Raw genomic sequence first — 16,512 nt, 5'->3', positions numbered from 1 at the left:
AAGTGCAGATCGAACCTGAGTCATAACCTGGAAGATCATTCGTGACAGTTCGTGATCTAACAAGCGTGATGGTGACGGATCGTGATCTAACAGGAGTGGTGGTGGCGGATCGTGATCTAGGAGCCTAAATTACTTCAGCGGAAAAAGCCAACTCGGATTTTTAAGGTACGATTTCTAGAATACAAATTCTTATATATTATATGAGAGCGATCTTCAAAAGGTTTTATAAAAAATTTAAAAACCTAATTTTTCCCCAACAATTGGTATCAGAGCCATCTCATATTAATATATAAGAATTTCGTATGAAATTAATCTTGAAATTATGTATTAGAGTGGCACAATTTATTCAGATATATATTATTTGTTTAATATATGAATAAAGCATGTTTTGGTTTGTCTTAATTTATGGTTAGATTTTTCGTTGTATTTTTCTTTGGATCTGTAACAAGAGGGGTGATTTTTTATCATCATGTTTCCCTCTTGATTTTTCCACTGTTATAGAATTTTTGTAAGCCAAAAATTGGCCTAGGAAATTTGTATATCAACGGAAAATAATCACGGATGTCAGATCAGAGGAAACGGAGACCGGAAATTTCAGAAGCATGCTGCCAGTAGCCAAGAGCAACAGCAGCTCGCGTGGGCAGCAGCGCGCGCTGCACGCCCAGCAGTTGCCGCATGCGCGCTGCAAGCGCGCTGTGTGCGCAGTGGCTGGCAGCTGCAGCACGCGACCAGCAGCTGCAGCGTGAGCAAGGGCTTCCAGTTGCGCGCGCGTCGGTTGATGTTTTCCGGTGTGACGATGGCAGCAAATCGGCGTCGGAGATGCGTGAACAGTCGCTGTCCTTTGTGGAGATGGCGGCTGGGGAAGATGAAAGGAAGAAAAATATGATTTTTGGGTTTCATGGTTTTTATCATGGAGGTCCCTATGGTTTCATAAGTTTTCTTTGCGGCAGAAATGTTTCAATTTTTTGTATTTAAATCCAAAAACAGTTTTGGGCTTAAAGAATCCTAGTTTTAGGCCCAATTAATATTTGGGCTTAATGGATTATAATGCATAGATAAATTGAACACATTAAATCTATTTTTGGTCCAAAAGTTTTATTTTAGTAAAAAAAATTTATTTAATTATTTATTTCTTTTTAAAATTAAAAATTGGACCAATTATAAATTTAAAAGCCCAATTTCCCCTAGTCCATTAACAAAAACAAGATTATGGAAGATGGACATTGACAAGAAGCCCAATAAAGATTAGGCTTAGGGTTAATGTATTTTTCATTATTAGGAAAGCCATGAATTAAGATTATTTAATTGTTTTTCTATATGTTATGTTTTGGATGATAACATGCCATAATAACATGTCATATAGAGTAGGAAGTGCCACTCTATACATAATGATATATGTCATTCATTATTTATGAATTTCATTATATTGTTTGAAATTTGCCCATGCTTAATAATATTGGATATCATCTAGATAATATTATAGGAAGCATGCAATTAACAATATGTATGTTTTAAAAAGGAAAAATCAATTTTAAAATATTGAGTGGGAAAGGGAAAATTCAAGATAATTTTTCCCACGGGCTCCATTGTTAGTTCAATAATAAAATTATATATATACCTCGACTTCATGATACGGTGATGCTCTCTACGGAGGGTATATATATTAGATATTTTTATTTGATGAACTTCTTTAAAGATAAAATTGAAATATTTTTCAATCGATTGTTCGCCCCAACGGTGACTATTAATATGAAAAATATGTAGATTGAAACAATAGTTATACACTCAACTAAAATTTGTTATTAACTTTCCCAACAAAGCTCTGTTAACAAATTTAGGCCCAAAAGGATAACGATAATTATTTATCATGTCTCTACATGAAAGTAAATAATCTAATGGATAATTGGGTCTAGTAAGTGTAGACATGACTTCCCCAACAGATAGCTTGTCAAAGCGGTACTAGATTATCGTTACAATAAATTAAAATGCATTTATGATTTTTTGCATTTTTGACATTTATTGTGAATATTGTTTCAAAGTATTTATGCATGTGTATTTTGTTTTTTGAACAAAAGAAACATGACCTTAACTGAATTGATGAACGAACTCCATTCTGCTGAAGAGATCTATCGTGCTGAGAAATCTCTGAGAAGCATAAATATTACTGAAAAAGTTCATCTTCTGGGCCTAAGCCGAAAGGCAAAGGTAAGAAGAAAGCTGGGAAAAAGAGACTGTCTACTAAGCAAGATGGCAAGCCGAAAGGCAAATGCTTCAAGTGTGGACAGAAAGGTCACTAGAAAAAGGATTGTCCTAAGATTGTGAAATTAGGTATGGGAAATGTTTTTGTAATTGAGGCATGTTTAGTTCAGAATCCTATTGACACTTGGGTGTTGGATTCAGGAGCAACTAATCATATTTGTAATTCACTTTATTGGTTTCAGGAAACCAGGAAAATAAGTGAAGGAAGCGTCAAGCTGTAGTTAGGGACAGGACAGTTCGTGTCAGCAGTGAAAACTGGATCTGTTTTATTATCTTTTAATAATGAGACTTTAGTTTTGAATAATTGTCTTTATGTTCCAGACATTAAGAGGAATTTAATTTCAGTAGCTTGTTTGTCAAAGTAAGGGTACACTGTAAATTTTGGATCCTCTGTTTCTATTTTTCATAATAAGAGACTTATTTGTTCTGGTACATTGGAAGATAATTTATATCATTTAAGTCCAATGATCCGTTCTATGCATGACACAATGATAAATAATGATGAGCATACACATTTATCTAAGAAAAGAAATATTTCTTCCAACCAATGTTACCTCTGGCATTTACGCTTGGGTCATATAAACCAAAATAGGATACAGAGAATGATCAAAGATGGGCTTTTGGGTCCATTAGAAAATGAATCATTGCCACTCTGTGAATCCTGTTTAGAAGGGAAAATGACCAAAAGACCATTCTCGGCCAAAGGAGTACGTGCAACAGTACCACTTGAATTGGTACATACAGATGTATGTGGACCAATCAATGTACAAGCTCGAGGAGGTTATGAGTATTTCATCACTTTCACTGATGATTACTCAATATACGGTTATGTTTATCTGATGCGTCACAAGTCTGAAGCTCTTGAGAAATTCAAAGAGTATCGGGCTAAGACAGAAAAGCAATTAGATAAGAACATAAAGAAACTTCGATCTGATCGAGGTGGTGAATTTCTCTCAGGAGATTTCAAAGAGTATCTGGTTGAAAATGGGATTATATCTCAGTTGACTGCCCCGGGAACACCATAACAAAATGGGGTAGCTGAAAGAAGAAATAGAACTCTTTTGGATATGATGAGATCTATGCTTAGTTATTCGTCATTACCAATCTCTTTTTAGGGACTAGCACTGGAAACTGCAGTTTACCTCTTGAACTTAGTTCCATCCAAGTTAGTGCCTAAAACCCCAATAGAATTATGGTCAGGTCGCAAACTAAGTTTACGACATGTCCGTATTTAGGGATCACCAGCACATGTGCAGAAACCAAAGGCAGACAAAATGGATTCACGTTCTGAGGTTTGTATGTTTGTGGGGTATCCCAAAGGAACAAGGGGAGGTTTATTTTATAGTCCCCAAGATAGGAAAGTGATCGTGAGCACACATTTCACTTCCCTCGAGGAAGACTATATGAATAACTTCAAACCTAATAATAAGGTAATACTCGAAGAACTGTCAGGTGATCAGGTTGATGCTCAGCTTTCAATGCCTGTTATAGAACAGGAAGAACAGCAACAACCAGATGATCAACACAAGATTAACCCTGAACAACCATCACTTTTAGAACCTCGTCGTAGTGGGAGGGTAACTAGGTTACCTTCAAGATACATGGTTTTGGGAGAAACCTATAAGGCTATCTCAGATGAACATGTACAAGATCCCACTAATTACAGAAGCTCTGATAGATAGAGATGTTGAATTTTGGAAAAAGGCCATGTATCAAGAAATGGAATCTATGTATTCCAATAAAGTCTGGGAACTTGTAGAGGCGCCAAATGGGGTAAAACCTATAGGGTGCAAGTGGATCTACAAGAGAAAAAGAGGAGTCGACGGAAGGGTGGAAACATTTAAAGCAAGATTAGTAGCCAAAGGGTTTACTCAGAAAGAGGGAATCGATTATGAGGAAACTTTTTCTCCGGTTGCTATACTTAAATCCATCAGGACTCTGCTCTCCATTGCTGCAATGCTAGATTATGAAATTTGGCAAATGGATGTCAAGACTGCCTTTCTTAACGGGCATCTTGAAGAAAACATCTACATGCAGCAACCAGATGGATTTATACAACCAGATTGAAGCAAGCATCCCGGTCATGGAACATCAGATTTGATCAAGCGATTAAATCGTTTGGATTCATTCAGAACATTGATGAACCATGTGTGTACAAGAAAATTCAAGAAAAATCTGTAGCCTTCCTAATTCTTTATGTAGACGATATTCTCCTAATTGGAAACGATATAGGAGTATTGACTACAATAAAGAGTTGGTTAGCAAAACAATTTGATATGAAAGACCTGGGAGAGGCAAGTTATATTCTTGGTATCAAGTTACTACGAGACCGGAAGAATAAAACTTTAGCCTTGTCTCAAGCGGTCTATATCAATAAGATATTGGCTAGATTTAGCATGGAAAATTCCAAGACTGGTTTATTACCATTCAGACATGGAATTACATTCTCTAAGGATCAATCACCTAAAACATCTGAAGAGATAGAGAGAATGAGACGAGTTCCCTATGCAGAAGCTGTGGGAAGTCTCATGTATGCCATGCTTTGCACTAGGCCAGACATCTGTTTTGCGGTAGGGATGGTTAGTAGATATCAATCTAATCCTGGACCTGAACACTGGACTGCGGGTCAAGCATATAATGAAGTATCTGAAAAGAACTAAAAATTATATGCTTGTGTATTCTGGTGATGAACTCATTCCAGTGGGATATACTGATTCTGACTTTATGTCAGATAAGGATTCCAGAAAATCAACTTCCGGCTATGTGTTTACATTGGGAAGTGGAGCTATTAGTTGGAGGAGTGTGAAACAATCTTGTATCGCAGACTCCACAACTGAAGCTGAATATGTGGCTGCATCCGAAGCTGCAAAATAAGCTGTATGGCTCCGCAAGTTCCTACAAGATCTTGAGGTGGTACCTGCTGTAACTGCACCCCTGAAATTATTTTGTGATAATAGTGGTGCGGTAGCTCAATCTAAGGAACCAAGGAACCACAAGAAACAAAAACATATTGAGAGGAAATATCATCTTATAAGGGATATAGTGCAGAGAGGTGATGTGGAGGTTACTCAGATTGCGTCACAGCAAAACTTGGCAGATCCTTTTACTAAGGCCATACCTGGGAAACCTTTTAACTTGCACTTAGAATCCATGGGCATGCGTGAGATGCCAAATATGCTTTGAGAGCTAGTGGGAGATTGTTGGGAAAATATGCTCTTTAAAAGCATATGTGTTTATTTAATTGTAATAAACAATTTTTCTGATTAATAAAATAAATGAGGTATTTTATTCAAATATCTTAATTGCATTAATATTTGTATTAAAGTCCATTTAATCATATTATATGTATTTATGTGATCACCATGTGGATTCACAGAAGACATAAATACAAGTTATCTTATGATTAAATAAATTTAGTTCGCAGTTGATAAATAAAGTTGGGCACTTTATTTAGGTATAGACTGTAATAAATTCATTGAATGATTTGTCTTAATCATGTATGAATTTATTGATGTAGTACGACTACATTGAACAGGATCACATATGAGATTTAATTAACTTTGTAATAACTGTCAGACTTATTAAATCTCATAGGCATTGATTTTACTGTAATCTTAATCTTGAGTTAATTATGATTTCATGATTGTAATTGTTATTACATTTGAGTTACCAATGGGCACGACACATACTTGTGGTCAAGATTACCCGGTATCTTGGTGGGAGCAATTATGAGTATTGGAGTTGTGGATTAACAATATAGAATTTGTACAACACATCTCTTGATGGGTTTTCGGCACTTGATCATAGAATTCTCTGGCCAGAGTGTGTCAACATATTTAGTATGTTGAAAATGATCATTAGAGAAAACCAGTAAGGATCAAGGAATAAGATGTTATTAAATTGATTGGACAGTTGAGATATCAATTTAATTAACGATGTGGTACAAAGGATTGTGCAGTAAAGAAATCAATGTGGCTTGGGACGAATTATTATTCGAGCATACAATTATGGAAGTCAGTTCCAATCTTTTAGTGGAGTAAATTTGGAATTAAATAATTAGGCTAGTTTAATTACAGGCCTAATTGTTATAGCCACTATTGTATGTTCCCAAATGATTCCCGGGTTAGCTCATTTAATTGACTGCACCACTACTGGACTAATAAGCAAGATAACTAGCTATTTGGGTCAAAAGCCTAAATATATCATTTAGTGGGAGGCTCCATTTAATAAGCTTATGTGTAAGGGGCTTTATGTTATTTTACATGGTGGGTCCCTTATTAAATGAAAAGTAACGTGAATTTTATTTTGGGCATTCTTGGAGCCTAGGGTTTTCACTAAATGGAGATATATAAGGCTTATTTTCTTTAAAGGAAAAGAGAGAAGCCACTTTATACAAATCAGAGAATAAGATTTTTCTCTCCATTGTTGAGAGAAAAATTTTCTCGTGCTAGTTGCTTTGGTAGTGATAAAGGCGCCCACACGTCAAGTGCAGATCGAACCTGAGTCATAACCTGGAAGATCATTCGTGACAGTTCGTGATCTAACAAGCGTGGTGGTGACGGATCGTGATCTAACAGGAGTGGTGGTGGCGGATCGTGATCTAGGAGCCTAAATCACTTCAGCGGAAAAAGCCAACTCGGATTTTCAAGGTACGATTTCTAGAATACAAATTCTTATATATTATATGAGAGCGATCTTCAAAAGATTTTATAAAAAATTTAAAAACCTAATTTTTCCCCAACAGCCCCAACCTTGGCCTTTCAATAAATTAAATACATATGGTGGTGGAAAGGTTTCAGGCCATGCAAGTGAAGGTGGCCTCACTAGAAATTACTGTGGGGAATGGGTTCATGGTTTTGGTATGAATATTGGCCATTGCACTATTACTGGAGCAGAGCCTTGGGGTTTATTTCAAGGTTTGCAACTTGCTTGGAATATTGGGATTTGACAACTATAAGTTGAAGTTAATATTCAGTGCATCACTGAGATCTTGGCCACGAAGAAAAGTCATCCCAATGAGGGACTTAACGGACTCCTCAATAGGGATTAGTAGGTATCTCTGTTGCTAGCTATCATGAAATCAATTTTGTAGCTGACTACCTCACCAGCTAAACTCTCTTTTTGCCTCTTGCGATCCATTTTTTTTTTTTTCCAATTCCTCTAACTAGAACTAAAGGGTGGCTATTGCCTGATGTCTCCGGGACTGCGTACTCGCGTTCAGTTGTTGCCTAGTTTTACCTAAGTCCTTATGTATCAAAAAGAAAAAAAAGATGATATATTTGATGCACGAAATAATGTTTTTAAGAAAGTTGCAATCTTCTGCCAAGTACAGCAGTGGTGTGGTTAATATGCAATCACATTCAAGACAAATCGAGGATATCGTGCATGTCTATTTTTTTTTATTATAATAATGGGGTATTTTAAAGAGAAAAAGCTTTCTATACTCTCAAGGTATACTCTCAAGGTTTGTTTAAATAATTTTGTAAACTCCAATAGTTTTATAAATGGCCACATTACCCCTTTTTATTATTATATCCTTTGATTATAATAAAAATAAATACATATATATATATAATAATGAGATAAAAATAATAAATAAAATATTGTAATAAGTATAATTAATAAAACGAAATATATATAATAAAAATTATTTTGATATTAAACTACTATCAGTCTATCCCGATTGATTTTACTAATTCCAAAATCTATTAATTCAAAAATTAACATTAAGATTTATAGTAATATAAACATAGTTAAAAAATATTGTAAATAACGTAATAAATATTTTCCAATTTTTTGAATGTTAAATATCATTAACTTAAAATTATTAATCTATCAAAGAGATTTTATTATTATTAAAAAAAGATAAAGTAATGATATTAAAATAACTTTTTAATATTCAAAATAATTCATAAATTTTTTAGTTTTTATGTATTACGTTTTTTAATTTCTTATTTTTATTTATTATAGAAATTTATTTAAAGTTAATTTTTGGTTGCTATAATCAAAAGACATAATAGTTCAAAGGGATGTATGACCAATTATAAAATTAAGAAGGTCTATGTAACTATTTAAGCAAATTTTGAGACTATGGGTGGATTTTTCCCCTTTTTTTTTGAAATAATAGTATAGAGAATTTTATCTATCATGATCATTAAGGACACCAATTATATGTATTCAGCTAGTTTTATGTTTTTAACGTCTATGTCTTTACAATTAGAAGTTTACTTTATACAACATACACACACAATATGATGGAAATATTTCAGTTCAGGATCTTGAATTTGTTAAAGTACGACGAAGCTATGAAGATATGAGGTTTAATAGTATAATGGCATAATTCTATTAAATCACATGACTTAATAGTTTTCTTGAACGTTAATAAAGTTCAAGATCTTGGATCAAATCAGGACTATGCAATCTGAAATTTAATAATAACCAACCTAAATGAGTTAGATATGACACAATAATCTAGATTTTTTTATCTCCACTTTGAGGAAAAATATATCTTTTATTGGGACTATACAATCTAAAATCTAATAGCAACTAACCTAAGTCAGTTCTACATAATACAATTGAGTTTTTTATCTCCACTTCAAGGAAATATAGATGTATACTGTATTATAACATAATACAGATGTATACCTCCATTACTACTAGGAGAGAAAATTCACTCCTACCAATTATGGAAAGCGAACTAGCGTCTTGACACACATCCGTCAACTTTTGTTAATAGGAAAGGTACCACTAGGCTATTACATAACACAAGTGGCGGCTAGTCAATTTTATTTAATTGATTTTGATCCAGTGAATGATGTTGCACACTAGATCAGCAGTTTTTAGCACTCTAATTGACATAACTAGTTTTGGGCTCTTTATTAATTAAAATGAGTCCCGATAAGATTGCTTACCTAATGTATTGATTTTAGACAAACACATCAGATTGAACACCATAGGATGCCCCGATAGTCATCACCTGACAATTTAGCCATGATAAAACTTTATTTAACAATAGATATTCATGTCTAATAATGAATACAAAGAAGGCGTAATAAGCAAGAGTATACAAGCAAACAAATACGTGAATACTTGTTATAAAAGTTTATTGGATTGATTGTATAGAGATCCACTTTAGCCGTACAAAGAAGCAGAAAGACGTGGAGCAATGAGTACTTCAAGTGGTCTAGCTTTCTGGATACTCAACCCTAGTGCCTCTCCCATGTCCACCGGTTCATTTGATGGGGTTGCAAAATCAAAGCCATGAAGTAAAGCAGCAAGTGTAAATTCCATAACTTGGAGGGCAAATGAAACTCCAGGACAAGCTCTTCTACCACTACCAAAAGGTAACAATTCAAAATTTTGTCCTCTGACATCAATATCCTTGTGCCTTGTCAAAAATCTTTCTGGCTGAAACTTACAAGGCTCTTCCCAGACACGTGGATCACGTTGAAGCTTCCAAACATTGATAACAAGTTGTGTGCTGGTAGGGACATTATAACCACTAATCGTGCACTCTTCTATAGACTTGTGTGGAATTGAGAGTGGCGAAGCAGGATACAAACGCATTGCTTCTTTGAGAATGGCTTGCAAGTAAACTAAATTCTTTATATCTGACTCATTCACTTGCCTTTTCGTACCCACCAGAATATCTAGTTCGTTTTGAGCTTTATTTAAAATATCACGGTGGTTGAGAAGCAAAGAGATAACCCATGTCAATGTCATCGCTGTGTTTTCTGTTGCTGCTAAGACGAGACCCTGCAAAATTGGTAGGGCTAAAAGTATTATTTTGGTACTTCCATAATCCAACTTAATTAAATTCAACTTAAAGATTTTCATTTTCATCTTTTGACTATTAAGATGAATTTAGATTTAATGCATCATATCAAATTCACGAGAAGGTCTTTAGTGCCTTTGGAGCATTGTTCTTTAGTCATTCATTATTTTCTATGTGTGTATCAATATTGTCATGACAATTTGAAGCATACACATAGTAAGAAATGAATGAAAAATGAGCAATATCCCTAAATCACCCAAGACTTTTCCTAAATCCACAAATATATTATCAAAAACTTGTTTGAAAATGTAGGTCCCAAATAACAAATGCGATGATAAGTGGAAGATGATTTCATCGACTTTTTAATTAATTATTTTGCCCTCTCAACTGATTAGGAGAAAGCAGAATATAATTAAACGTATAAAGCAACCCAAAACAAGTTACCCAACGCTAGAAATAGTAATATGTGAAATAAGTGAGAGGTCATGGGTGATTACTTTTGCATTTACTATGAGTTAAATATGACGTAACTTAACAAGACCCATAATTAAATACTCTCAATTCACACGCTACAAAATTAACTGCTATTGTCTGGAAGTCTCATCCTGAAGAGTGATGTAACAATTTTATGAATGATTATAGGCGTAATATGTTTTAAAAGCATATAATATTCTGTTAAGACATAAGTGCCAAGTAAAACTTTTTGAGTAAAAAGAAATAGGTCTGGTTTCATTGGTGAGGAGCAACTATCCTAAGACTTAAAGACCTGAATTCGAGCCTCATTAGTGTATGTACGTTGATAAAAATAAAAAACAATTAATAAAACACAAAAAAGGGGGATAAGATTTTGAACTCCGCAGAAATGGATTACGTCGCACTTAGACTGTAACTAAAAAGAAAAAAATCGTTTAAGAGAGGCATACCATGCAAGTAGCTTTATTGACTGTATCAACATCATGACCCGAATATTGCTTTGCATCACCCAGGATCGAGAGCATCACACTCATAAAATCTAATTCTTCTTCTTTAATCTCCTGAGAATCTCTCTTCCTCTTGTGCTCTTCTAACCATCCTTGAACAACAATGTCTAATTCTTTGGCGATCTTCTTCATTGACCTCTCATCACCCCCTATATCCAACCATCTAAGAAACGGCAGAGCATCTGACACCACAAACTTACCACTCATTTCAGAAAATCTCGTCAGTAGTCCTACCCATTCTTCACCATCCACTGAGTCGCATCCCTTTCCGACAATCATTCTTAAAACGACATTACGGATTGTGTCAGTCAACCATCTCCTCATCTCTACCAACAACATCTTATTAGTGCTTTTGTTCTTGTCCCATAACTCGTATAAGTCCTTCAAAGATGTCTTCAGCTCATACTCTCGTACATGCCTGAGCTTCCCAAGACGATGGTTCGAGAGAAGCTCAAGTGTGGCTATCTTGCGTATCTCACGCCAGTAGGAGCCGTATGGGCTAAAGCCAAACATGGAAAAGTTGTAGCCTAAAATCTCCATGGCTAGAGTTTTTGGACGGCTAGCAAAGACTTTATCGTGTGTAGTAAGACACTCTTTAGCCATCTCCCAATTACTCACAACCAAAGCTCGATTTATGCCCATCTTGATTTTGAAGATTGGTCCATACTCGTCAGCCATTTTGCCTAATACCCAGTGAGAGGGTTCTGGCCCTCCTAAGAGGTGTAGATGGCCAATCACAGGCCATGATCCCCTAGCCTCCGGTGCTTCCCTCTTCTTCTTGCTTGTGTATTTGCTAAGCAAATTTCTTGAAACTAACAACGACGTGTATAGAATGATTAAGAGAGTGATTAAAATTGCAGCTATGGCACTAGTTTGAGGTGAAACAAGAAAGTCCATGGCTGCTACCTGCTAAAATTTCTCGGGTGATTTACAATATCAACTTGTTCATGTCCATACCATATATAAAGAACTAAAGTGCTAAAGAAATTGAAGTTACTGAATATTTAATTCTAAACATAAAATATGATATTTGACAAAAATGTAAGGGGCGAAAATCTTTTTTCTTAAAGATTTGCTTCACCTAATCACATATATATCTCCTCATTGGATTTAATCCTCTTCTAATCTAAATTTTCCTAAAGTTTATAAAAGATTTTGACACATGTCATGTAATTAAATGTATGGCCTGAAGAAAAGAAAAGTCGTAAAATAAACAGTAGCCGCAAAATGAACAGTAGCCGCAAGATGAACAGTAACCGCAAGATGAACAGTAGTCACTGGTGGCTATAAATAGAGGAGTGCTCCTCCTTATTGTTTGTATCCCAAATCCCAGAGATGGAATCCAAGTTTTGGTGAGAAATTAAGAGGGAGAAATATTCTTAAGCATGTAGTTATATTGAAGGAGCATTTGGCTCCTCAATATAGGTATTATGGGTTTGCTTTGTTAAGGGATATTTCTCAAGATTATGTATTTGGGGCTTGGGTGAGAGAAAATTTATGAGAGTGTGGTTGTAATAATTTTCCACATAGTGAATATTTTTTTTCTCTGGTTGTCTTGTGACAACGGCCGTGGTTTTTCTCCGGATTTGGAGTTTTCCACGTAAATCTTGTGTTGTGTGATTGGTATATTCTCCATTCAATTTTTCTTATTAATTTGTTGCTTGATAAATTGCTTGGAGAGATCTTGGGAGGAAACTCAATTTCCTAACAGTGGTATCAGAGCCATTGATTGAAGTTTTGGTGTCGGGGTACTATTCACGTATACGGTACTGTTTACGTGAAGCAGTGGGAGCCAATCCAAATAATCTGTGGTGAAGAGAATATGAAGCAAATATGTCAGCAGCTGGTGTTTTTCAAACTTGGTTGAAGTTTGATGTTGTTGAAAAATTAATGGGAGAATGATTTTATTGGCTTGTGGAGAATTCAAGTCAAAGGTGTATCCAATCTGGTATGCACAAAGATTTGAAGGTGTGGACAATTTTGGCACCTCAAGAAAATTGTCAAGAAGGTGGAGTGGGCTCGGCAAATTACTCCAAAATCAGTAAAGGAGACACTGATATTCTCGCAGATGGTGAGGTTCCTTTTGATAGGAGACTTGGTTAGTTCTTTTAGCATGTAGATCTCCAAGTTGCCATGAAAGAGAACATGTTATGATCAGTGGGGTCCACAAGTTTGCACGCGGGCATTGGCTTGGTATAAATGCAAGGTGTGTGGTGGAAAAGTTATGTCATGGCTGAAGAATTCTCAGGGAAACCAAGCATGAGAATTGCACCATAATTTTCAGCGAATATGTTCGACATGTGCCGGGAAAAAAAAATTCTTAGAATTGGTAATTAATTCTAAGTGGTATACTCTTTATGGTGGAGTATGATAATTCTCTATGTTGAGAATTATGACTAAAGGTGAAGACAACAAGGGTGGTGTGGAGATTGATTGATTATCAATCAAATCTCCAAGTGGGAGAATGAAGAAAAGAAAAGCCGTAAAATAAACAGTAGCCACAAAATGAACAGTAGCCGCAAGATGAACAGTAGCCGCAAGATGAACAGTAACCGCAAGATGAACAATAGTCACTGGTGGCTATAAATAGAGGAGTGCTCCTCCTTATTGTTTGTATCCCAAATCCCAGAGATGGAATCCAAGTTTTGGTGAGAAATTAAGAGGGAGAAATATTCTTAAGCATGTAGTTATATTGAAGGAGCATTTGGCTCCTCAATATAGGTATTATGGGTTTGCTTTGTTAAGGGATATTTCTCAAGATATGTATTTGGGGCTTGGGTGAGAGAAAATTTATGAGAGTGTGGTTGTAATAATTTTCCACATAGTGAATATTTTTTTTTCTTTGGTTGTCTTGTGACAACGGCCGTGGTTTTTCTCCGGATTTGGAGTTTTCCACGTAAATCTTGTGTTGTGTGATTGGTATATTCTCCATTTAATTTTTCTTATTAATTTGTTGCTTGATAAATTGCTTGGAGAGATCTTGGGAGGAAACTCAATTTCCTAACATGGCCAAGATCTAATTTACTCTTAGCGTTCCTTATTTAAACAGAAGAACACATCGCGTTGGCTCCTAACTAACTAAGTTTAACGTAGAACAAATGGAGTTAAATCCCCGATATATATTTCTTTTACACATTCTGATCTTCGAGCAATTTTTTATTCTTGAAAAACTATTCAGAAATTCATGATTTAGCAATAAAGTTCTCAAATCAATTTGTTAGGAGGCATGAGATCTGATCAATCGTTTGGATTTAATTCAATTTGTCAACTGAATATTTGTGAGTCAATAATTATATCATTCAAGACTTCAATTAAATTTAAATTTATTCAAGACTTCAATTAAATTTAAATTTATTCAAATTTTAAATTAAAAAAACAAAGCGTAACGTAACATTTACTATATAATAATTTTTTTACATACTAAATTGTCAACTGATGCTGAAACGTCATATTTTCACTTGGAAAATAGGCAGCGATAATGTACCCAACCTAGTGATAATACATGACAATATACGTTGACAGGTTTATAATTTTCTCACGTACTGGATTGTCAAAACTGACGGCTAAAACGTCATATTTCAACATGGAAAATAGGCAGAACTAATTTACCTAATTCGAAGAAAATTATGAACATGTCAGTATCCTTTTGACAGGGTCATACGCACGTACGTTGACTAGTAAATCCAAGAAACCCATCACGACAAATGCTGTGGAATAATTAATGAGACATTTGGACCGATGAATAAACATGTCAATATCTATTAAGAAAATTATGAACATGTCAATATCTATCCGAATAGTTGAGAGTAACGTAATTGAGATTGTCAAATATTAACTCTTGTACTTATCTTAGTGTGGATAACAGTTTTATTTTAAGTAATTTATTATGTATGTAAAGATTAAATTTTATTTAAAAAATGTGAGCTACATTTTAAAATTTAAAAAATTAGTTATGCAGATCCTCAAATTTAAAAAAGGAATACTTGCCGTCTCTTTTTTTATTATAATACCCTTTAAATATAATAGCTAAAAGAAATTAATTTTTATTTTTTAATAAATACAAATATAATATAAATAATTTAATTTATCTAATAGACTAATTAAAATTAAAATAATATTTAAAATGCAAATCATTATGTTTATATAGATAAAGTAAATAATATATTTGTATTTATTATAAATATTTTAAATGAATTTTTGGATTAAACAATTTTTATATATAATTAATAAAATATATCAAATAAAATCTATAAATCGTTTAGTAAAAAGATCTCCAGTTAAAGGTTTAAGATACCTAATTATTGATGGAGAATTGAAACCAACATAAATTCCAAGTCTTCATTGCAAACTCATTTTACATCTTTATGGGGGAGCAACTGGGACATAAACATCACATCTAAAAATTTTTAAATGAGAAATATTTGGCTGTTGGCCAAAAACAAGTTGTGAAGGTGAATATATATTATAAGAACTTGGTCGAACGCAAATTAATGATGCAGCATATAGTATTGCATGTCCCCAACTTGAAAAAGATAGATTTGATCAAAGAATTAATGGTCTTGCAATTAATTATAAACGTTTAATCAAAGATTCAGCTAAATCATTTTGTACATAAGTGTGTGCAACAGAATGCTCAACATCAATTCCAATAGACATGCAATAATCATTAAAAGATTTAGATGTGAATTCACCAGCGTTATCAAGTCTAAAATTTTTTAATAGGAAAATCAAGAAATTATGCTCTTAATCTAATGATTTGAGCAAGAAATCTAGTAAATGCAATACCACGACTAGAAAGTAAAGAGACATGTGACCATCTAGTTGATACATATATTAAGATCAAGAAATAACGAAACGATCCACAACTTGGATGTATAGGACCACATATATATCCTTGTATTCTTTCTAAAAATTTAGGAGATTCAAGACTTACTTTCATTGGAGATGGTCGAATTATTAATTTTCCTTGAGAAGCACATGGACTTTCAATCGGTAAAAGAATCTTCTAGTTCTTTAATTGATGTCCATGTGAATTTTTTATAATACGATGCCTCATGATTGATTCAGGATGCCCAAGTTGATCATGCCAAAGTTTAAAAATCTTTGGATCAGAGAACTTCTAGTTCATTATAAAGTTTATTTATATTGTTATTATAATTGTATGATACAACCCAGAAGAAAGAGAAGGTAGTTTTTCCAGTACATGCTTCTGGCATGAAATAATTGAAGTAATGCAAAGAAATTCACTATTACCTTCACTAGATGTTTCAATGTGGTATCCATTTTGATGAATATCCTTGAAACTAAGCAGATTGCTGTTGGATCTGTTGGAGCATAAAACATTATTTGTTTGTAATTTTGTACCATTTGGTAACATAATATTTGCTCTTTCAGAGCCTTCAATTAGATTAGCAGAACTAGATATTATAGTAACATTAGCCTTAGCTAATATTAAATTATGGAAATATTTTTTATCTCGTAGAATTGTGTGCGTTGTCG

At 34.1% G+C, this 16,512-nt stretch overlaps 1 protein-coding gene across 1 annotated transcript; it reads right to left on the bottom strand.

Moving 5' to 3' along the window:
* Positions 1-9,250: 9,250 nt before the first annotated feature.
* On the bottom strand, positions 9,251-12,124 carry LOC102619780 (cytochrome P450 CYP82D47-like). The gene is made up of 2 exons (XM_006471410.4): positions 10,957-12,124; positions 9,251-10,014 (listed from the first exon to the last, which is right to left on the bottom strand). Exons 1-2 carry the CDS (start codon positions 11,908-11,910, stop codon positions 9,391-9,393), a joined length of 1,578 nt encoding a protein of 525 aa, XP_006471473.2. The 5' UTR covers positions 11,911-12,124; the 3' UTR covers positions 9,251-9,390.
* Positions 12,125-16,512: the final 4,388 nt, after the last annotated feature.

The sequence above is a fragment of the Citrus sinensis genome, chromosome 5 (genome assembly GCF_022201045.2).
Source record: "Citrus sinensis cultivar Valencia sweet orange chromosome 5, DVS_A1.0, whole genome shotgun sequence".
Taxonomy (NCBI): Eukaryota; Viridiplantae; Streptophyta; class Magnoliopsida; order Sapindales; family Rutaceae; genus Citrus; species Citrus sinensis.
Note: the sequence above shows the minus strand (reverse complement) of the source record. Positions and strands in the feature narration are given on the sequence as shown.

Bases quoted from the DNA above. Each gene is read 5' to 3' on its own strand.
- LOC102619780 (XM_006471410.4), bottom strand. From the start codon at position 11,910: ATGGACTTTCTTGTTTCACCTCAAACTAGTGCCATAGCTGCAATTTTA. The intron at 10,015-10,956 runs GTATGCCTCTCT...CCAATTTTGCAG, and splicing joins TCAATAAAGCTACTTGCATG to GGTCTCGTCTTAGCAGCAAC.